Raw genomic sequence first — 22,601 nt, 5'->3', positions numbered from 1 at the left:
TGAATCCTTACCTAAAAATTTTCCGTTGTTTGGACCTTTCTCTCTCAGTTTTTCCTGTTTCTCCTTTTTAGCTCTTTCTTTATTCCACTCAATTTCCCACATTTGGCACTATTTGACCATGTAATCTAGCTCTTTACACTTGTAGCACCCATCATAAGTGGCTTTATCGATCTGTTTAGGCTTACCATTGTTCTCTCTCTTAGATACATTTTTGGAATTCCTCATGAACTTAGAAAACATTGCTAGGTTAGGATCATCACTGTCAGATTCATCTTCTTCAGATGACTTAAGAGCCAAGACTTTATCCCTTCTTGGTTCTTCCTTGGCGCAGTTCTATCTTTCTCATTTCATGAGTCTTTAAGTTTCCAACCAACTCATCAAGCGATATCTTATCCATCTCCTTGGCTTCCTAAATAGCTGTGGCTTTTGATTCTCATGAAGCTATAAGAATCCTTAAACTTTGCTAACCAACTCTTCTGAAGTAAATACCTTCCCAAGTGATTTCAGTTCATTTGTTATTATAGTAAACCTAATCATCATCTCTTGGATGGGCTCAGACTCCTTCATGGAGAAGAGCTCATAGTTCCTCATAAGAAATTCAATCCTTTATTTCTTCACTTGGTTTGTTCCTTCATAAGCAGTTTTAAGTGCATCCCAGATCTCCTTTGCATTAGAGCAAGCTGATATCCTGTTGTACTCATCAAAACTAAGTCAATAGATAAGTATTTTCTTAGCCTTTGCATTCTTCTCCATCATTCTGAAATTTGTTGCCACAAATTCAGAGGGGTCTTTGAGAACATTTTCATTTTGCCCATTTTGTTTAGTAGGAGTTAGTGGACCTTGGTTCACTATGGTCCATAGTTCACAGTCTTCTGCCATCAGGAAATCTTTCATTCTTGCTTTTTACCAACTGTAATATTTATCATTAAATAGAGGTGGTCTAGTAGTTGACTGTCCTTCGTTAAATCCAGACGGATCACTCATTTTTCTTTCAAGATCTCTCTAAGTGTTAATCGTGTATGAAACGACCTGCTTTGATACCAATTGTTAGTTTGAGTGCTTTTTTGGATTACTAAAAAAGTTGGTTCATTACCTTACTTATTACGCATAAGGTAAAATAAGCAGTAAAGTAAATACAATAATTTTATGTAGAAAATCATCCGGCTCTAAAGGTACAAAAACCATGACCTACCACGTGGGATTTTAGCTTCAACTTTACTAGAACAATGAGCCAAATGTATCGATTATAAATCTGTAACTCAATACTTTCCAGTTATCCTACTTCAACTATTTGATTTATAAGTTATTCTAACTTGCAAAATCAAACACTCACTCCAATTCACTGATTATATATGACACTTTGATTCCAACTTGATTTCCTAAAATACATTTACTAGACTGACTCAAGATGAACACAACACAGGTACTCGACTCGAGTATATGAAAATGTAGTTCTTCAGTTGATGTGTAAAGGGTTGATCTCAGTAGTCTAAAAAGATAGTATTTAAATTCCCTAGAATCTGAATTCTTTTAGGAGTCCTATGCATAATCAGCTTCTCGTTTGATAGAATTCCTACTGCTCCAAGGACTCCACAAGTCTTGGGACTCTTATCTCTCATTTATGCAAGCGTATCTTCCTGGGCAACAACCCTTATCATGTTTAGCAGTCCTCGTCCCACAAATTCGGACCTGGGTAACTTTGAGATAAAGTAAGTGTCTTGCAAAAACATGCTATCATCAACCTTGAAGAGCTGGTTCTTAGAGCACAGCAGTTAAGCATCTATGTTGAGGACCTTGTTCTTAAAGCATTTTATCTGAACAAACTTTGTTAATCATTAAAATCTCAATACTCAACACTTTTCATATTAAAGTCGTTAGAGATAACTCTTGAATGTGAAATCTTGGGTAAGAAAGTAGTACTAGTAACTAAACGAAAATAACTTCAACAGGGGATAATTAAGAAACCTCCAAACCCACCGCTAGACACCCTGTCATATTTTTTTGTGATGTCTTTTTCTCATCTTAACTCAACATCTTCTCATGTAGGGTCTGATAGCTATGTAGATCTTTCTAATAACTCCTACCCCACCCCATGCAAAAAAAAAAAAAAAAAAAAAAAGAAACTCCACATTTTCTTCTACCCTCTAGAGTAAGAGAGAGGACTATAGTTAAGACTTTGACTTGTGTGGGTTTGTTTTCTGTTCATATCTCTCATCCACAGCTTGCATTATCGTACAATAAATCCAGGTAATATAAAGGGGACGAAGCAACTCCCACTTTTTAGCCTAAAGATAATTGGGAGTTGGATTCCCTTTATGACAAGTTACTGTTACTAAAGAAATTAAAGTTCATACTAGTTTAGTATTTTTATGGCAATTGTCCCATTTACAAGCATCATCATGAGCCAAAGCCAACAAGATGACACCATCGACAACATTAACAACACCATTAAAGATGATGATGATGATCATGAACATGACATGGTCATGCCTGGTTTTCGTTTCCACCCTACTGAAGAAGAACTTGTAGAGTTTTATCTTCGCCGTAAGGTTGAAGGCAAGCGTTTTAATGTTGAACTCATCACTTTTCTTGATCTTTATCGCTATGACCCTTGGGAGCTTCCTGGTATATATATTAATTTTCTACTCTCCTTTTATCTCCCTATTTCACTGAATTCCAATCTCTTACTCTTTCACTTTTCCTATTTTTTCTCAATCATTCTCCGTATTGATATTGGTACTAGTAGAGGCGGATTTAGAATTTTAAACTTGATGGGTTCAACCCTTTCGTTCTTTAACTTGTTGTACTTTTGAAATTATGAGTTCAGAATTTAATGTTTCCATGTCGAATATACTGAGTTTAGTTGAGACAATTAATGGTACAAATATTGCATCCGCCTCTTGGTGCTAGCACATAATCTTGGAAGTGTTTAGGGGGTTTTCTTGTAAGTTTTATAACTTGGTTTGCTTTGTTGGTTTTAGCGTTGGCATCAATTGGAGAGAAGGAATGGTATTTCTATGTACCAAGAGATCGGAAGTACAGAAATGGGGACAGGCCTAATAGGGTGACAACTTCAGGTTACTGGAAAGCTACTGGAGCTGATAGAATGATTCGAAGCGAGAATTCGCGGTCGATTGGCCTGAAAAAGACATTGGTTTTCTACTCCGGCAAAGCTCCTAAGGGGATTAGAACTAGTTGGATTATGAATGAATATCGTCTGCCACAGCATGAGACTGAACGCCTACAAAAGGTAATGGATTCAATTACTTGCTCTATAATAAGAGTAACTTCACAAATTCCTCATTTCTTGACCGTCTTATGGTGTTCTTGGTTACAAAGATGTGCATATCAAGCTTGACTATTGACCTACTATTTATTCAAAAGTGGGAAGCTACAGAATCAATCAATGTTAGCTCCAATTAATGGTTCATTAGAAAACCTAATACTACTAATTTTTCATTCTCAATGTTAAGATTAAGCTCATAGAAGATGAAAAGGGCAACATATGAGGAAGAAAAATGTGAATAGAACAAATGCACGTAGTTTACCAAGTTGACAAGGGATTCATTTAATCATAAATTTAGTTGAGTTTAATTTTTAAATGCCCATGACGAAAACGTAGATCCAATATATTAACATGCATGGAAGTTACGAATTTATGACCTCCTGATCCTTTTTTTCAATTCACAAGAGGTCAAATTTTGATTGTTGTGTAAGTTACTGAATGAATCTATACGATGTTTTTCAGGCTGAAATTTCACTGTGTCGTGTCCATAAAAGATCTGGAGTAGAAGACCATCCATCTCTCCCTCGATCACTTCCCACAACAAGAGCATCATCTTCTTCTTCCTCAAGAGGGACAACTAATTCAATCAAGAAACAACACCATCAACAAGTAGTACAAAATTCATTGATCTCTCCATATGTAGCAGGTCAAACCTCCCAACAGCAAATTGATGAAAAATTGAGTACTGAAACAAGTGCAAGCAGTACTAGCACTGATCACCACCATCATCATCACGTCGCTACATCTCTCGGCCTCAATTCCCTTTCAAATTCTTACAATTCCATCGCGTTAGACCCCATGGCTAGGGACACAGTCACTTCAGCCCTCCTTACAACATCCAGCTCCTTATCGCCTTTTGCTTCGTTAGTCTCACAGAGTAGTACTGGTGCTGTAGTCGATGATCTCCACAAACTAATCAACTTAGATCAGCAGGTCGTGTTTCATAATCAGAATTTTCATAATAATCCCATTAACCATATTCCTGCTGTTGCATCCCAGCAATTTTTGCAGCCACAAGTATTACCACAACATGCGCAGCCTCAATCTTTATTGTTCCAAGGATCTCTTCAGTCGTCCTCGTCGTCTTTTTCAGACAGATTATGGGAATGGAGTTCAATTCAAACTGATGCAAACTGTAAAGACTACCAACCCAATAACCCCTTCAGGTAGTCTTATGAATAAGCTACTAATAGACATATATATATACATAGAGCTCTATATTTTTACTAGCAGTGGTCAAAATAATGTGCATGGTACCTTTGTTAGGGTTTTGGGATCTTAGTTAGATTATTAGTTTTTAGTTAATTGTAATTTCTCTTACTATCGGTACTTGATTAAATATGTGATTTAGCTGTACTTTTCAATAAGGAAAAAGGTTAATTATAGTTAATTAATTCATTAACTTCTATGGTATCCAACATTTTTGTTTTTGTTGATTATATCGAGTTAAAGGCCTTCTTGTTTACAAGTTTTAGCTTTGACATATATTTGGGAAAATTTGGAGAGGAAGTACTAATGGAGTGAATTACTTTTACTTTCTACTATTAAGCAAAAGAAAAATACCTACTAATTATATCTAGAATTATTTTAGGAATCAAAACATTGTGCCTTGTATAGTGGTGGACCCAGAATTTTGTGCAAGCGGGTTCAATCTTAGAAGTATATAACTTTAATCGCAAAATAGTAATTGTCAAGTGGGTTCAAATAAAATATTTATACAAAATTTACGTAGCTTTAATCCTAATTTATACATATACATAATATTATTTTTTGTGAAGCGGATTCAGTTGAACCCGCTTGCAACCACCTGCGTCCCCACGGGTCTAGTATATGTCCCTTCATTATTCAGGTATATAGCTAACAAAATGATAAAGAGGCAAAATCGTTTCCATTGAAGTTTTTGGAATCAAAAGGGATGAACATAAAAAGCTGACTGTCTATTGTTCCAATAAACATACTGTTATTCATGAGAAATAATGATATAATATGATTGATTCACAGATGACTATGAAGAGACAAAACTGCATATGGAAAATGTTGGAAAAGGAACGCATTTTCACAAGCCAACATCTATATAGAAGACAAATTAATTGTACATCAAGATTTGCCTGAATAGTTCTGGTGGTAACTAATCCATTACAAAGATTTCATTGTTGAGTAAAATATCAGTACTAGATCCAATTTATTTATATATATAGCTACGTTATTTCTTGAGATTATCTTTTCTATATATATGTGTCGGCTAGTCTAAAAAGTTCTTTACATCGTTCTAACAAAATGCTACTCTATTTATCCATCAAGGAGAAATATTATCTTGTACATTTTCTTAACATTTGTGACTAGAGGGAGAGGGTATATGTGCGCCATTGAGAGGTTGCATGTTTTGGTATTTTAGATGAACGTTTTCTACCATCAAAGGATGTGGTGCAGTAGATGAGATTGTTCTTCCCTTAACCAGAGGTCTTGGGTTCGAGTTTTGAGTATGGAAAAATTCTTGATATGGAGCGCTCCCCCCAATGGGGTGTTCCCCCCTCTCCCCCCAATGGGACCCTACGCAGCGCGAATTCGGATATAGCCGGGGTCAAATACGGTTACCGAACACCGGCTGGAAAACCCAAAAAAAGATAAACGTGTTCTCACAAACTGTTAAGTTTAGAGTATTTGATTGTCAAAAGTTGTTTTCCTAATTAGAGGGTAGAAGAGTAAGAGCCTTATTAATTACTAATTAGAATTTCCTATTTATTAAAAGAGCTTTATATTAAGTGGCGGGACGGAATTATGAAATGACTAGGCCAAGCACATTCCAAATTCACGTGTAATACGACGAAAATGTGATTTTGATCCTGTTTGGAAAGCCATATTTAATTGGATGGTATAATTGGCTGAAATTATATATACTATCTTGGACTAATATTTTTTTCAAAAAATAATTATTTGGTGGAGAGGTTACGTTCTTCAATTTCAAAGGGAAGTGCGGATTGCTGATAACAATATATGGTTTATTTTCTTCTTTGGATGTATTATTCTTTTTTACATTCTTTCTCTTTTATTTCAAATGTATGAAGAACACTTGTTTAAATAATTTCGTATTTTACTATCCATGCTTAATTTCCTATTTATTAATATGAATCATTATTATAGGAAAATATATATACTTACTAAACCCATATCTATCTTCTTGTAACAACAAGTCCTTTCGTAATCTCATATACGTTGCTTTTCTAACATATAATATTTTGTCTATTTTTTATTGGCAAAAAATCAGTTGAAAAAATAAAAGGTTCAAGAACGAACTCTTCTTAGTTTTTCTTATTTGTAGGTGACAGAACCTTGAATCATTTAATTGACCAAGTATGCATAAGATTGAGTCATTTTATTGACTAAAAACAATCTTTTTTCTAAACGATACCAGACTCTAAGATACTGGAGAATGACATGACTTTATAACAAAAATTTGGAAACGGCCAATGTGACACTAGCCGTCCAAGACAAGTCAAGAGGAAATGACTGTTTAGTGTTGTTTGATATGCAATTAAATCTGTTGAGATTTTTTCTTATTAGACCAAAAAGAATGAATAATTACTAACTTGAATACTATTGATTTGAGTATTATCTCATTTTGGTGTGTCTCACTAATTTTTTTCAATTTGAAATGATTGAACCTGCATGAACTAATCTACTATAAATTGAAATAAGAAAAAAGAAACATGTATATTGATCTCGATGGCTTTTTGAAACTTGCACATTAATTACCTCTTTAATTTGTAGTGTAGGAATAGACTCCGAACCAAAGGCGGACAAATGAGGAGTCATCGGCACCCGTAAAGTTTGATAAAAATTCGATATATACATGTACATGTCGTTAAAAAAATAATATATTAGCAATGATACCCTATATACAAAGCAAATTTTGGTTGAATGTAAATGTGCACCCGTGTGCTACTTCTAAATACTGGATCCGGCTCTGCTCCGAGCTCCTTTTTCTTCTACGTATATATAGGTTGTCCAACTACTAATAGTAATAGGTCATTCTCTTGAAGATTCAGTATGATAGTGATTTTGCAGAACCTACAAGAATTGCTACTAAAGTCTTCTATATTTAGAAAAATTAAAGCACATATCATATCAAGGAAGCATTATTTGACTTCTACATCAAGCTTGAAGTATTGGAGTTCACATCTGTTTAGATGCTGGAGTTCGTTTAAGGGGAAAAGATACCTCTGTATAGTATTTGAATAATTGAAATTGATGAACAGAGTAACGTAATGTATGATTACTATATTCTTATTGATATTTAGAGGCGGACCCAGGATTTGAAAGTGGCGGGGGCGAATATTGCAGATATGTCAGAAGGATAATATACAGCTGTATTCTATTTTGTAAACTAGGGAACAGTTTTCTGAGAAGGAGTACTAACATAAGGAGAAAGTTAAAGGCCAAAGTTTATTCAAAACGTGAAGGAACATCTTGTAGAAAGCTGTCATGCAATGTTAACAGATACAATGGGGAATGTAAGCAAGTGAACCATCACCATCATCAAGTTCTCAGATTTATTTGTCACCACAATAGTCTTGATTCCAATTGCGTTGTTCCTCAACCAGTGTCCCGCATAAAAAATGGGTTGTTTTCCGTCTCTAGTCATAACACGATATAGTGACAGTTACATTTAGAATTCAAGCTTGACGAAGTGAGCTGATAACTAATGAATTCGCACTTCAGTTAGATATTCTACATCCAGTTTGCAAAGATGCAGGTACCCCATTCATGATAGATTATCAGTCTTGAGGCATGTGATTTGACAAAAACGAGAAGTTATTTTAGAAATTATGTCCAAGTAAATTCTGGAATATTAGCAGCAGTAGTATGTACATTTAAGAAGAGAGAGTTACTCATACCAAGACTAACCTTGCATCAACGATAAAAGAGTGCTACTTCATCTTTTGCCAGCTCCTTTCCAGTCATGTTGTCGCTTCTACCTAAACAGAACAAGCCACTGCTTCTAAAACCCAGCAGAATCTAACTCCATAAACTGCAAATCGCCTAATTTTGCAACCTCTTAGTCTTCTCCTGTAACATGCTCAGTAGAGTTTTGTATACACAGACAAATCAAATAATAGTTACATGACACATATCAAACGGAGTGTTCCGTTGCACTAGAAATAGACGTGTTTTGAAAAATGAAATTGGAATCTCCTTGCTGCTGATTTCCTTACATTAGGACGTCCTACAATCACAACAGTAGAAGCTCGACAATACAAATCAACATTTTAATGGGACGTTTGTCTTTTAGCCCATCAGCACAACTAGGAATGGCAGATTTAACGTTAGAAAACAAATACCTATCAGCATCTGAAGCCACAAAATCAAAATCAGATAACTCATCTTGCAAATCTTGCGCCGAAAAAGTCCAGAGTTTTCAACATAAATATCCATTGCCATTGGCAATAATTTTATCCTGAAAGTGCAGTTCCACCACCAGTGTTGATCAAACTACTTGATGAGCAGAATTTAAGGGATTGAGGGGAAGAACAATCCATGAAGGAATTCGGTCAAAGTGGATAGAGGGTAAAGAAGAGGATAAATTAGAGAAACAAAGAGAGGAAGCCTCCCATTCACAATTCACAGTGACTTCTCATCACATATGTAGTGAAGCTATTTGCAACTAAACCTAAAATAGGGAATCACTAACAGAAGTAACCGAATATGGGACAAATAACCATCCAACTGAAATACCCAACTGCTTAAACCGTTGTATTTACCAGCACAACAAAAGTGATACTATCAAATGAGTACCAACTGTTCTAACTACTACTACTACTACTACAAAGCCTCAAGCCAAATCCAAGTTGTGGTGACAAAACCAGAACTTTTGAGACCATTCTCACTACTAATAGCGCAGAGAAGTGATCGAGTAATCTGAATCAATTATGGGATCTTGAAGCTGAATCGAACCAATGGCAGGTTCTGTGAAGTGGTTGTTTTAGAAAGTATATGTGAGTTCAGAGCAGTGAAACAAGTTTATAAAAAGAGATCAGAATCAATGAAAACTGCACTATTGTTTCCTTTAATAATAAACATACTACTCATTCTTCTCTGTTCTTGAGTAGTTTACACCAACTACCATTGCTAAGATGATGAGATGGTCAAAATTCGAAAACGCCTTTTTGTTTATTGGCTTTCATTTGATATTTACAGTCTTTAATTTGGAGAGAAAAGAAGTCAAACCAACTAGAACATGAGCTCTTAGGAAAACATAGAAATGGTGAAACCATGCGAGAAAATAAAGAGTAATTTTACTACATGACAATTAGCGATTAAAAAGCTATTCAGCTATTTCCATGTTGGAGTTGTCCCGTATAACCAATCGCGTTTTAATTCAATTTTTACTCGAGAGCTTCTTTCTTCTTTCTCTTTGGCTCATCTTTTTCATCGATCAATCAATCAACTACAAGCTAAAAGAAAAAAAAAATCAGTCAGTATCATTCCTCCGAGTAGGACAAAGAGAAAGGAGACAAGACTCACATTCCCCTACTTTGTCAATCAAAGTCTCATTTAATCTATTCTTGAAAGTGTATGAATAGAAGACCATTTTCTAGAATGTCTTGTATTCAGGCCTCCATTGGCCTTCGGGGGTACTCCATTCGCCCACATGCTCAGCTGAACCAAGCCACACAGGCCTTAAAAGACAAACAAGCAGATTCTCGGATTGAAGAAGCAGTGACTGTCATTGATGAAGTCCAGCATCAGGAGCCTACATTCTCAAATTAGTTGGAATCATCGGTTAAATGAACATTTCGAAACCACTCAAAGGATTTTATCATAATTAAACTACTTTTATGTTTGCCATCAACTACAATAACCAAACCGTCTTGGAACTGACTATACTTGATACAATAATGAAAGCTTTGTCTTGCTTTAACCGAAAATGACTATTCTTTTTAAAGAAAAGAGAAAAAACGATGCTACTTCATTTGGAATAATGGTGCAATTGCAACCGAGACACAACCCAACGAATTTCACCCTCCGTACTTTTCACTTTAAAAAAGTGAAAAATATAAACTACTCCACTTTTGATTACAAAACAAGGACATCCAAATTGGATAACGAAGACTAAAAAGTACTATAAGCAAAGAAGCCATTCGTGTTATTTCTATCCCAGTCCAACTTTTATTGACAACAACAATGTTAGCAATAATAACATCGAATTTTCACAGAAGGTGCGGATGTCGACCTTATCCTTACCCTTACTCCTATGATAGCAACAACAACAAATCAAGTAAATTTACACAAATAAAATTTAGAGAGAGTAATATGTATATAGACTTGCTCTAGAATATTAAAACACTGTTAGGATAGACCCTCTGCTTAACAAATGTCAAAATCAAAACTCACAAATCACAACTATCATTCTATTCTAACACCTCTTCCTCAGAACAAGAAGAAAAAGAAGATAGAGAAACCTTTTCGTTCTCCAAGGCAAAATCTTCGGCCCAACCAATAAAAAATTCTCAAGTAGTAGGCTATAATTTTTAACAAGAAAGAAAAAGGCATTTCGCATCAGATTTCTGAATTCTCATCTCTCCCAACAAGAAAAGAAACCCCTATAGATCTAATAAGTTTTCACCAAAAAATAAAAATTTTAAAACCAAAAAATATACTACAGTATATACTACGTATTTATTTTACTAAAATAGCGCTTACCCTCAAAAAAAAAAAAAAAAAAAAAAAAAAAAAAAAGAGGCAGCTGCTAAAACCCTCTCCCCCACCACCCTGCACTTTCCTTTTTCTTCCCGCTGTTTCCTCTCTTTCTTCTCTCTCTCTTTATATCCATTTCTTACAATTTTTCTTATTACTTCTTACAATTTCTCATAAAAAATTAAACTTTTATTTATCTTCTTCATTTTTACAGCACATAGCAAGCCAATTTTAAATTTTGGGCAAACATGAAGAGGAAACCCTAGCTCTTAGCACAAAACCCTAATTCCCTTCTACCCAATTCTTGGTTTTTCCAAAGACTCAATTTTTTGCTTGTGGGTTTGTTGAAAATTGCGTGGAGAAAAGGATAATATGGAAAATCCGGTACCTAGGACTGTAGAAGAAGTATTCAACGATTTCAAAGGTCGTAGAGCTGGTTTAATTAAAGCACTTACCGTAGGTTTGTAAATTTGTTTCCTTTTTTTTTTTCTCATGCGCTTTTATGTGTTTTTGAGCATAAGCACTTTCTGGGTGTTTCTGAATTTTGTTGGTTTTGCTAATTATGATTTTTTGCTTTTTTTAATTAATTATTGCAGATGTTGAGAAGTTTTATCAGCAGTGTGATCCTGGTGAGTTTTCGTTTCTCAGTGTTTGATTGGATTGTTGTGGTCCATCTATATGTGTACATTTGGTTCTTTTTGGATAATTGAGCTTGAGTTGTATTTCTGAATGCAGTAGCTTTTAATTTCTGGAATTGTTTTCTTTGTATTTCTAATTCTTATAAATTTCTGTTGTTTCATGTTCCTACTTTATTTTAAATCGTCTTCGTCCATAGAGTGATTAAGCCACTTGATTAGGACCTTTTGACTGTTAATATATCAGATTTTCATAAATTTGCTTCTTGTAGTGTTACTGTATCAGTTCTGTAATTTTTAATGTTGCTGCCCCGTAGGGTGGTCTAAAACACGTTGTTAGAGCTTTCTGTCTGTTTGCATCATTTTGGCATTTGATGTGTTCTTTGGCTGTTATGCAGGAATGGAAAGATCAAATCTTTAACGAGTAGTTAATTGTCGTCTTCATTTGAAAGAGTAATTCTTCTGCATTTATGACAAAAGTGTCATGATCTTAAACTGTATTCCAAAATAAGTTGTAACAATGAGATCATTACTTAGAATGTTATGTCGTTTAGCGAGAGTTTCAATGTCAGAAGTGTTTTCGTTATAATGTTGATGACTGTTATCAAATCTCAAGGAAGAAGAGCTGTAAAACTTCTTTTATGTGGCAGTGATCATCATTTCTCTATCACATTGATATAAAAGTCTAATAACCGTTAATCTTGTTTACTATGGGTGAATAGGCCTGTTTCGGTGTCTGTTGCATTAAAAAAAATGTCAGATTTTTTCTGATTGTATCAACTGGTATACTTATGAGGATAGAAAAATATGATTGCAGTGTTGAAAGCACTTTGATGTAGATGCATTTGGTGTATAGTTACTTAAGGTGTCTTGAGGCAGTTTAATTAAAATGGTTGAAGTTTGTGGTAGTGTGTGATGATAGTATATTCTCACCTTGTGATTAATAAATGTTCTCGTCTTCTATTTTTCCCTCTCTGGACAAGTTCTTTTTTTTAGGTTTTTTCTTTGGGGGGGTTGAGGAGGTGAGAGTTCTGTTATTTGGAAAACCTTATTTTGCATGTTGCCAGGATTAGAGGTGCTTTTTTGTGCCATAATTCATGAATTGTTTTTGAAATATTTGATATAATAGTGAAACATAATGTAGCTTTGTCCCGGATGTTTGACTTCTTTCTTTGATGCAGTGTCTAACTTGTTTATATCTATTATAGTGTCTGTAAATAACTCTATTTGAAGAACTCGTTCAAATTCTTTATTTCGTTGCTGTTATTTATTTTTTTCCCATTAACAGAAATTCTGATTATGACCTTCATCACAAAGTATATCAATCGGCTACTATATCAAACAGTTGTGTCAGTCTTTATGACAGTGTATTTATTTAAGGGCTTCGTGGAATTGCGACTTGGAAGTTGTCAGGAAAATAGATTTTTCTTTTGTGTTGTCGCATCATTCATCCCCCCCCCCCCTTTCCCTCACTTCACAGTGTACCCTCTCTTTTCCCTTGTTTTGAGCTTGTTGGGTGTTTCCCTCATTGGGTGTTGTTCAATTGTTGGTTTATTTAGACTACTTATGCAGATCATTTATGTCTTTATGAAGTGTTTATAACCTTTTCTGAACTTAACACATGTTTTTACTTTCAGAAAAGGAGAACTTGTGTCTCTATGGGCTTCCTAGTGAGACGTGGGAAGTAAACCTCCCTGTGGAAGAGGTGCCTCCAGAACTTCCGGAGCCAGCATTAGGCATAAATTTTGCACGTGATGGAATGCAAGAGAAAGACTGGTTATCACTTGTTGCTGTTCACAGTGATTCATGGTTGCTTTCTGTTGCGTTCTACTTTGGTGCACGGTTTGGGTTCGGCAAGAGTGAAAGGTATTATAATGTCTGTTACCTTTAGATTTCACCATCTTCTTTTACTGTTTTTCCACCTTGCTCCTATCTGTTGTATTTCATTTGCATATTTATGTTTATCTTGTTTGATGAAGACATTGGGGGCTGGGGCTACCTTTTGGCAAATGTAAATAAGTGTTGTGCCATGTGCTGGCGTCCTAATAAATTGTGTGGATTTTCTGTGCTCCCTTCTAAACTCTGTCATTGCAGTGTCTATCGGGTAGTCTTTGCTTGTCTACAACACTTTTTATCTTTTCGGGGGTGGCTGTGGTGGCATAAGTTGAGCTACTTCTTTCACATACTAATTTCCGTCATGCTGCTTAAAACTCACCTCCATAAGCAATTGGTGCATCCAGAACTTGTGTGCTCCGCTGACCGATTTCAGGGAGAAAAGCTTAAATGCTTGCTGTCCGTTTTTTCTTTTTTTTTTTTTTTTGTTTCATAGGTGAGACATCATTGTTCCATGAAAAATCACAGAAGAAATTTAATCAAGAATCATGTTATGGAAGTCTCTTTTTTCCCTTTTCTAACCCAGACAGTTGGAGCTCCCTTTTCTACCCTTCAATCGCTGATGAAGAAATTGGTATATATATTCCTTTTTATTGTCCTCTCGCTTACCACATAGTGTTTGACCTGTTTGCTGTATCTCACTGAGGTTGACCCAACAGTCAACTGACCAATGAACTAGGCCTTATCCCAAACAAATTATGTCTGCTTCATTTTATCCGCTTTGCACTCTCCAAGATTCAGTATTTGGAATTCATCATAGTTAGACGATCTTACGCTTGCCATTTATCTACCACAACCCTTCTCCTTTATTGGCATAGGGCCAGCCATGCTTTGCAAGTCTCACATAGACAGAGTTGTGGTCAATTGATGGTATTGAGTTTAAAAATATTTTTTTCATGTTAAATATATTCTCACAAAAGCACCAAGAAGGTGCAAAACTGCAAATATATTGAGTTTAAAACAGTAACCCTCTAAAGTATAAGTCTTAGCTGTAATTACTAACCAAGTTAGAAACTCTAGGATGAAGAATTACTGTCAGTTAGATTATTTGGCCAATATAGGAATCCACCTTTAACCAAAGTTGACGGTGTTTTATATTCTCTCCATCATGAAAAGAATTGTTTTTCTTTGTCTTGGTGGGCACATTGATGACTTGTTGCAATGATATTCTTGGTGTGATGAGATTTCAAACATCTTCCATTTTTAGGTTATGGTTATAGAATTTCTTTACAATTTCCTTATTTTAAAAAGGGAATGATTAAAGATTTGCAATGCTCTTGGTCCTTTCTCTATTCTGGGGAAGGTTATTAGGTGCTAGTTTTTAGATAAAAGCAAATTCATTCACTTAGTTGCATTGGTTTGTGGCATCATTGGTTAAGATAGTGTTTGGTTAATGAAACTAAGGATGCCTGACATGTTGAGATGTTTACCTTCTGCTGGTGTTTTTGGATGTTCATCGAATAAAATAGTGCTCAGTGGGGTGAACCGAAGGAGGTCTGACATCTTGAGAGGTTCACCATCAGCTATTAATACTGGCTGTAGCATCATTGGATAAGTTAGTGATTACTTGAGTTACCGAAGGATGTCTAACATGTCAGGATGGCACAAGTGCTGTATAACACTTGGAGCAACTTTTTGTGTAGCATCCCCCCCTCCCCCCTTTCTTTTCTTTTCTACTCTTTATTCGTGTAGGTTAGAGGATCTCTTGGAACACAAAACTATGACAGAAATCCTTATAAGCTGGATTTTATACTGGGAAACTGGTTGGATCGCGTGGGGTTCCATAATCATGTGTTCTATGTCCATAAATGTTAACTTGAATTTGGTTTATATTTGTCAAGTGCCATAGTTTGCCTAGCTAGTCCAATCTCATAGATGTGGCTTCCATTGGTTAAATGGTTATCTGATATTAATTTAGAGAGGATAATTGTTTTATTCTGGAAATTATGTATACAGGAAGAGGCTTTTCCAAATGATAAATGATCTGCCAACAGTATTTGAGGTTGTAACCGGAGCTGCTAAGCAGGCACATGATGCCGCTCACAATAATAGCAGCAAAAGCAAATCAAGTGGAAAGGTTCTCATATACATGACCTAACATGTATAATTATATTTTTATTCCTCTCATAAATGATTTTTGCTATCATCTTTGGTTTGCAGTCTCGACAGCCAGACCCCCAGCCCAAGGCAGTAAAGATATCTCCACCTAAAATGGAGGATGAAAGTGGGGAGGAGGAAGAAGAAGAAGATGATGAACAAGGGGCAACTCTCTGTGGAGCTTGTGGTGATAATTACGCCACTGATGAATTCTGGATTTGCTGTGATATTTGCGAGAGATGGTTCCATGGCAAATGTGTGAAGATTACTCCAGCAAAAGCTGAACACATCAAGCAGTATAAGTGTCCTAGTTGCAGTAGCAAGAGAGCTAGAGTTTAAATTGTGGTAACTTTAAAGAGCAGCATCAATCAAGTTGTGATGTTGGAAGGTCTAGAACTTTTAGCTCAGTTATTTAAGTGTCATCTGTATCAAAGTTGAATGTTTGCTGATCGGATGTCCCTTTCATAAATATTTTCTGTCTGTTTATCTTGCTTTTGGATTGCGTTTTAGATAATTACATTTGTGCCTGTTACCATCTTGTGTTTGAGGGTATATTTTCATCTTTTTCTTTTACTATAATGGCTTATCTAAATACCAGGCTGCGGTAGTATGAGAAATTTAGAAACTTTTGAGAATCTTAATTTTAATAGGGGAACAGCAACCTCCTTAAACTTGTTATTATGTGAAACTGAAATGAATTCAATTGCTGGTGGAACAAAAACAATCTAACAATCACCGCCCTATAACTTGTCCAATTCATAATAGAATCAGAGCAAGCAATAACCTCTGGCTGAACCATTTCTCTATGGTCAACTGTGATGTCCAAGTGTGTTTCTATCCACACAACATAAAGATTGTTGGTAGAACAAAGTAGCCAGCCAAACAGAGCCTAACTATTTTCCTGTAACTAGGAAATATGCTTATGTGCGAGCCGAACATCAGATATTGTAGTTTGGTACACAGAATGGCATGACTACCAATAGTCTTTACAAGAACACTGCCCTTTACTGAAGCAGTGGAATCGATTATTATCCCTTACAATAATCTCTCTCCCCTCCAACTTTGAAATGATTTTGATTGCTGTGTGGCAATCCCTACATATCCTGAGGTTCTTCACCACCCTTATGACCGAACATGGTTCAGTAACAAGAAGTGCAAAAGCCACAGCCAACTTCTCGCTATGGGTCCCTACCATCTCCTCCATCTCTTCTTCTTCAACGTCTTTTAAAACACAGCTCTTATCAGCCATGTATCCAGCTAGCCTCATCTTCTTTTTTGTTTCAGCCAGCACTCTATAAATATCTTCTGATTGCACGTGTGACCTATCACCCACTATAAACTTGTGCATCTCACCCTCGTGTTCAATCCAACTCCATCCAGTTGTCTTCATTACTCCTCCAATTTTCATCAACCCTCTCACCCGATCTACATCTTCCCATCTTCTTGCTGAGGCATATATGTTCGAAAGCAAAACATAATTACCTGAATTTTCTGGTTCTATTTCAAAGAGCTTTTTAGCAGCAAATTCTCCAAGGTCTATCCTTTTGTGAACTCGACTAGCATGTAAAAGGGACCCATATACTCCTGCATGTGGACGAGTTGGCATACTTTCTATCAAACATTTTGCTTCGTCTAGTTTACCATTTCTACCTAATAAATCAACCATGCACGCATAATGATCAGAGTCTGGATCTTTGATTGAGTTAAATATCCTTCGACCTTCTTCTAGCAGTCCACCATGACTGCAAGCTGTTAGTACCCCAATATATGTTATTCGATCTGGTTCAATATTTCCTTTCTTCATCTTGCACAACAGATCAACAACCTCAATCCCATTGCCATAAGCTGCAAAACCTGTAATCAATGTGTTATAGGAAACTACATCTCTGGTTTCCATTGATTGAAATACTTTCTTCGCATCTTTCATACTTCCACACTTGGAGTACATGAAAATTAGAGCATTGTACCCTGAAATGCTCAACTTGATTTGATGCTTTTCCAGGAAATTCACTGCCCAATTGCCAAATTCTAAAGCCCCAAGGTGACCGCAGGCAGAGATCACACTAACCATGGTGACTTCATCTGGCAGCATATCTTTTTCTATCATATCTTTGAAAAGGTCAATAGCCACTTTTGATTGCCCATTTTGAGCATAACCAGCTATAATTGAATTCCAAGAGATGACATTCTTCTCAGGCATCGTATCAAAGAGTTCTCTTGCAGAAGCCAAATCACCAACTCTTGCATACGCCGAAATCATTGCATTCCATGTAACTAAGTTCTTATATGTACCTAATTCATCAAAGATCTTCCTAGCCATGGCAAGGTTCCCACACTTAGCATACATGTCAAGTAGCGCAGTCTTTGCAAAACAATTTAAGCGAACACCCTTCTCATTTATCATCTTGACAAGGGCCTCGGCGAGGCTAGCATCACCAAGCGAAGAATAAGAAGAGATGACAGTAACCCATGTAGTTTCATCAGGGCGAACCCCACAACTCACCATCTCATTAAACAACCTTATAACTTCTTCAACTGACCCATTTTGAGCATACCCCGTCAGCATTGCATTCCACGACACAACATTTCTCTCCGGCATTTGATTGAAGTACCTTCGAGCGTTCTCCAAATCTTTCCTCCTCGAATACCCAGTAACCATTGCAGTCCAAGTAACCACATTCTTCTCAGGCATCAAATCAAACAAACTCCTCGCTTCAGCCTCATTCCCCCAATTCCAATACCCCGAAATCATAGCATTCCAATCCGCAACAGCTCTCTCGGTCATTTCATCAAACAGTTCCCGAGCAATCTCCAAAGGCCCAAATTTTCCATACATATCCATAATCGCGTTGCGAGTGAACCTATCCCACTCATGACCCAATTTAATACAATTAGCATGGAACACAACGCCGCATTTTCCAGCTGCTTTGATGAGAATGGGATATACAAACGCATCAGGGGTTACATTGTATTTCTGCATTTTGTCAAACAGATAGAGTACCTCAGCGTGGGCACCCAATTGGGAGTAGAACTTGAGAATGTTGGTGAAAACGAAGACATTGGGTTGGTCGACCGAGTCGAAAACTCGGCGAACGTATGTGGGTGGAGCGTGGAGGCGCGTGCAGAGATTGATGAGCTGCGCCACCCAGTAGTTGTCGGGGTAAAGGGAGTTTTGAAAGAGCTGTGCATGAAGCTGTTTCAAGTGGTTTAGTTTGGTCGCTTTTAGTGCTGCCGTGTTCAAGTGTGACATTACATTACATTGTTTCGGTGCCAACGTTGGACTTTTTTTATTGTCAACCAACTTAACTGTTCCCTACAACTAGTATGCAGTTAAGGTCTTTCTTTTCATTCAAGTAGTTATATTAGCATTTTTATATTCTTAAAAGTCTATTACTATATGATGTTGCCTATGTTTTGGTTGCTCTACTATCTTATTGTTATTAGTGTTTTCCTGACTTGTACACTATGCATATCTTCTCTACAATGTTATGATATTGTATACTTGTGTTAATTTGAGTACCTTTATAGATTACTAAAGAACTTGGTTCGTTACCTTACTTCTTAAGTATAAGTAAAATAAACAGTAAAGTAAACGCATCAATTTTCACCCGACTCAAAAGCTGCAAAAACTACGACCTACCACGTAGGATTTTAGCTTCAATTTCACTAAAACAATGAGCCAAATGTATCGATTACAAACCTGTGACTTAATATTCTCCAGTTCTCCTACTTCAACTATTTGACTTACAAGTTACTCTAACTTGCAAAACCTAACAATTACTCCAATTCACTGATTATATATGACACTTTGATTACAACTTGATTTCCTAAAACACATTTACTAAACTGACTCAAGAAGAACACAAACACTAGTAATCAACTTGAGTATAGAAAATGTAGTTCTTCTGTTAATGTGTACAAGGATAATCTCAGCAGTACAAAAAGATAGTAGTATTTAAACTCCCTGGACTCCGAGATCTTTTAGGAATCCTATGCACATTCAGCTTCTCGTTTGATCGGACTCCTACTGCTCCAATGACTCCACAAATCTTGGGACTCTTGTCTCTCACCTATGCAAGCATATCTTCTTAGACAACAACCTTATCATGTAGCAGTCCTCTTCCAACAAACTCGGACTTGAGTCACTTTCTGATAAAGTTACTGTCTTATAAGAACGTGCAATCATGAGCCTTGAGGACCTAGTTCTTAGAATAGTTAAGCAGCTACGTTGAGACCTGGTTCTTGATAGCATTTCCTTGAACAAACTTTGTTAATCATCAAAATCTCAATACTCAACAATTTGCTTAGAGTCGAGGGTCTATAGAAACCAGCCTCCCTACCTGCATAAGGTGGAGTATGGCTATGTATTCACTACTTATGTTAAAAAAATAAACTACCTTTATAATTTAATAGTTTACTAGGTGTATATATATTATATTGTTAATGTAACCATCATTAACCAGGCGAAACAATTTTTATCTTCAACTTTAGCTATCAAAAAGTGTACTAAAAACAAGTAGGAATTGGAATTGTAACATCTTGAATACCTCGACTCGATTACGTATATTTTTAAATAACTTCTACGACTTTCTCATATTGACTCTAATTAATAATATTTATATCATTGAAATTTGTTTTCTAAACGTGGACAAATTACTTCGATTTGATTCACTGATACTAGTCTTGAAATGAATAAGTTTATATAAACGTATACTCAAAATGTTAAAAATAAATACACTACCAACTCTAATAAGTTTATATGAACGTATACTATTAAAATAGAGTAAAGAGTAGTTAGTTTGTTATATTAGCTAATTATTGTTGGTGTAGTTAGTTAAGGCTGTTAGTAAATTGGTTAGTGAGCAGCACATGATATGCACGTGATCCTACCAAGTGTATATGTATGAAAGTCTGTGACTTGTGCATTTTGTAAAGCAAGAAAGAAAAATCAGATCTTCTTTCTCATACTTCCTTCTCTCTAGATTCTAGAACATTCTTCTTCTATAGATGAATCCTAGCTTCCTATTTCTGTTAATTGACTGAGACTCACAAAGTTGATCCTCAATTTAACATGGTATCAGAGCAGCGATCGTGAGGCGTGAATTCCGGCATAAAGCTCCGGTTGAATAAGAACAATTTCGAGCTGAAAGAGGCGGACATGGCGGAAAATGAAGTAAGTTCACTTGATCACAATCATCCACTATACCTTCAAGCTGGAGACACTCCAGGGTTGGTTTTAATTCCAATCAAGCTCACGGGGCCAGAAATTATGCCCTATGGAGCAGAGCAATGAAATTGGCCTTGCGAGGAAAGAGCAAACTAGATTTTGTGGATGGATCGTGTGTAAAGGCTAGGTACAGAAGGGAATTGGTTGAACAATGGGAAAAATACAACGCAATAGTGTTGTCATAGATAGGAAGCACAGTTTCGAATGAATTAATGCCAAGTATTGTCTATGCATCATATGCAAGGAAAGTGTGGAATGATTTTCAGGAGAGATTTGATTGCTCAAACTTGACGAGAATTTACCATCTCTGGACTGAAATAGCAACAATGAGGCAAGGAACGGATTCAGTAACAAGTTACTACACGAAAATGAAGGATTTGTGGGAAGAATTGGATGTGTTGGCTCCTTTATCATGTTGTGATTGTGAGGAAGCGAGGACATCTATTGAACTCCTGAAGTCACAACGTTTACTGCAATTCCTTATGGGATTGAATGAAAGTTACAGTAACGTAAGAAGCAATATACTTGCTAGGAGACCAGTGGTGACAGTAAATGAAGCTTATGCGATTGTCACACAGGAAAAGAGCCAGAGATCACTTGGTGTTGTGGACACTCACAAAGATCCATTAACTATGCTTGCAGGAAAACCGCAAGGGTTCAAACCAAGAGGACCAGGGATGATATGTGAATAGTGTGGCTATAAAGGCCACTTGAAGGAAAATTGCTATAAAATTGTAGGGTACCCCCAGACTTTAAAAGTAAGAAGAAAAAACGATCATTTTGGTAGAAATCTTGGGCAATCTAGCAGCAGAACACAGATTGGAGGAGGCTATAAGCCAAGCATCAACAATGCAGTAGTAGAGGATTAGGTTCAGGGATATTTTTTTACTGAGGAAGAGTATTCACAACTCATGAGCTTGCTTAACAAACTCCACCAGGTGAATTCAACTCGAACATGGTAACAGGTACTGTTACATTGCTTTCTGAGACTTATATATGTGAATGGATAATAGACTCAGGGGAATCACACCATATTACACCCTGCAAGGAATTGCTAGAAGACATAAGAAGCTTAAAAAAGAGTCATAGCAGCAGAGTACAAGTACCAACTAGAAATAAGTCATTTATATCTAGTGCAAGAAGCACAGTGATATTAGGAAGTCATAAAATCACGAATGTGTTGCACGTGCCAGACTTCAAATTTAATTTGCTTTCAGTATCAAAGCTAACCAAGGAATTGTTGTGTAAGGTCACTTTCTTTCCTAACTTTTGTGTGTTTCAGGAACTTTACAATGGCAAGATAATGGGGATTGGTAGAGAAAATAATGGACTCTACATATTGCAAAGAGAAGTAAAGCCTACAGTAGGAGCAGCTGTAATAAAAGGTGCAGATGAAGCTGAGTTGTGGCACTTAAGGCTAGGGCATCCTTCAGCTATAGCAATGCAACATATACCAAGACTGAAGAACAAGCTAAATAACACAGTGCAAGAGCAATGCTCAATATGCCCAATGGCAAAACAAGTGAGATTAAAGTTTCCTATTAGTAAGAATAACACTAGTAGTATTTTCTAACTGATACATGTAGACGTATGGGGACCTTATAGAATGCCTACTTTTGATAGAAAACAATTCTTTGTTACTGTGGTGGATAATTATAGTAGGTACAATTGCATCTGTTTACTTCTATCTAACTATGAAATGTCAGTTGTACTTAAGGATTTCTTGACTATGATAAAAAATCAGTTTGATGTATGTGTGAAAATATTA

At 36.2% G+C, this 22,601-nt stretch overlaps 4 protein-coding genes across 4 annotated transcripts; 3 read left to right on the top strand and 1 right to left on the bottom strand.

Annotated features, from left to right (window-relative positions):
- The first annotated feature begins 2,193 nt into the window (after positions 1-2,193).
- On the top strand, positions 2,194-4,688 carry LOC107792883 (uncharacterized). The gene is made up of 3 exons (XM_016615132.2): positions 2,194-2,625; positions 2,982-3,250; positions 3,749-4,688. The coding sequence occupies exons 1-3, from the start codon at positions 2,370-2,372 to the stop codon at positions 4,454-4,456; spliced, it is 1,233 nt and encodes a 410-aa protein (XP_016470618.1). The 5' UTR covers positions 2,194-2,369; the 3' UTR covers positions 4,457-4,688.
- Positions 4,689-11,080: 6,392 nt separating this feature from the next.
- LOC107792882 (PHD finger protein Alfin1-like) lies at positions 11,081-16,138 on the top strand. Its single transcript, XM_016615131.2, has 5 exons — positions 11,081-11,441; positions 11,578-11,610; positions 13,254-13,482; positions 15,466-15,586; positions 15,670-16,138. The coding sequence occupies exons 1-5, from the start codon at positions 11,354-11,356 to the stop codon at positions 15,943-15,945; spliced, it is 747 nt and encodes a 248-aa protein (XP_016470617.1). The 5' UTR covers positions 11,081-11,353; the 3' UTR covers positions 15,946-16,138.
- A 146-nt stretch (positions 16,139-16,284) lies between these two features.
- On the bottom strand, positions 16,285-18,965 carry LOC107792881 (pentatricopeptide repeat-containing protein At1g14470-like). Its single transcript, XM_016615130.2, has one exon. It carries the CDS (start codon positions 18,854-18,856, stop codon positions 16,580-16,582), a length of 2,277 nt encoding a protein of 758 aa, XP_016470616.2. The 5' UTR covers positions 18,857-18,965; the 3' UTR covers positions 16,285-16,579.
- A 2,080-nt stretch (positions 18,966-21,045) lies between these two features.
- Positions 21,046-21,525, top strand: LOC142162256 (uncharacterized). The gene has a single exon (XM_075218587.1). It carries the CDS (start codon positions 21,046-21,048, stop codon positions 21,523-21,525), a length of 480 nt encoding a protein of 159 aa, XP_075074688.1.
- Positions 21,526-22,601: the final 1,076 nt, after the last annotated feature.

This window comes from Nicotiana tabacum, chromosome 7, assembly GCF_000715075.1.
Source record: "Nicotiana tabacum cultivar K326 chromosome 7, ASM71507v2, whole genome shotgun sequence".
Classification (NCBI taxonomy): domain Eukaryota; kingdom Viridiplantae; phylum Streptophyta; class Magnoliopsida; order Solanales; family Solanaceae; genus Nicotiana; species Nicotiana tabacum.
Note: the sequence above shows the minus strand (reverse complement) of the source record. Positions and strands in the feature narration are given on the sequence as shown.

Excerpts from the sequence above, each read along its gene's own strand:
- LOC107792881 (XM_016615130.2), bottom strand. The coding sequence starts at position 18,856 with ATGTCACACTTGAACACGGCAGCACTAAAAGCGACCAAACTAAACCAC.
- LOC107792883 (XM_016615132.2), top strand. The coding sequence starts at position 2,370 with ATGGCAATTGTCCCATTTACAAGCATCATCATGAGCCAAAGCCAACAA. Across the intron at positions 2,626-2,981 it reads TGACCCTTGGGAGCTTCCTG|CGTTGGCATCAATTGGAGAG; the intron begins GTATATATATTA and ends TGTTGGTTTTAG. Across the intron at positions 3,251-3,748 it reads AGACTGAACGCCTACAAAAG|GCTGAAATTTCACTGTGTCG; the intron begins GTAATGGATTCA and ends GATGTTTTTCAG.
- LOC107792882 (XM_016615131.2), top strand. The coding sequence starts at position 11,354 with ATGGAAAATCCGGTACCTAGGACTGTAGAAGAAGTATTCAACGATTTC. Across the intron at positions 11,442-11,577 it reads AATTAAAGCACTTACCGTAG|ATGTTGAGAAGTTTTATCAG; the intron begins GTTTGTAAATTT and ends TAATTATTGCAG. Across the intron at positions 15,587-15,669 it reads AAAGCAAATCAAGTGGAAAG|TCTCGACAGCCAGACCCCCA; the intron begins GTTCTCATATAC and ends TTTGGTTTGCAG.
- LOC142162256 (XM_075218587.1), top strand. The coding sequence starts at position 21,046 with ATGCCAAGTATTGTCTATGCATCATATGCAAGGAAAGTGTGGAATGAT.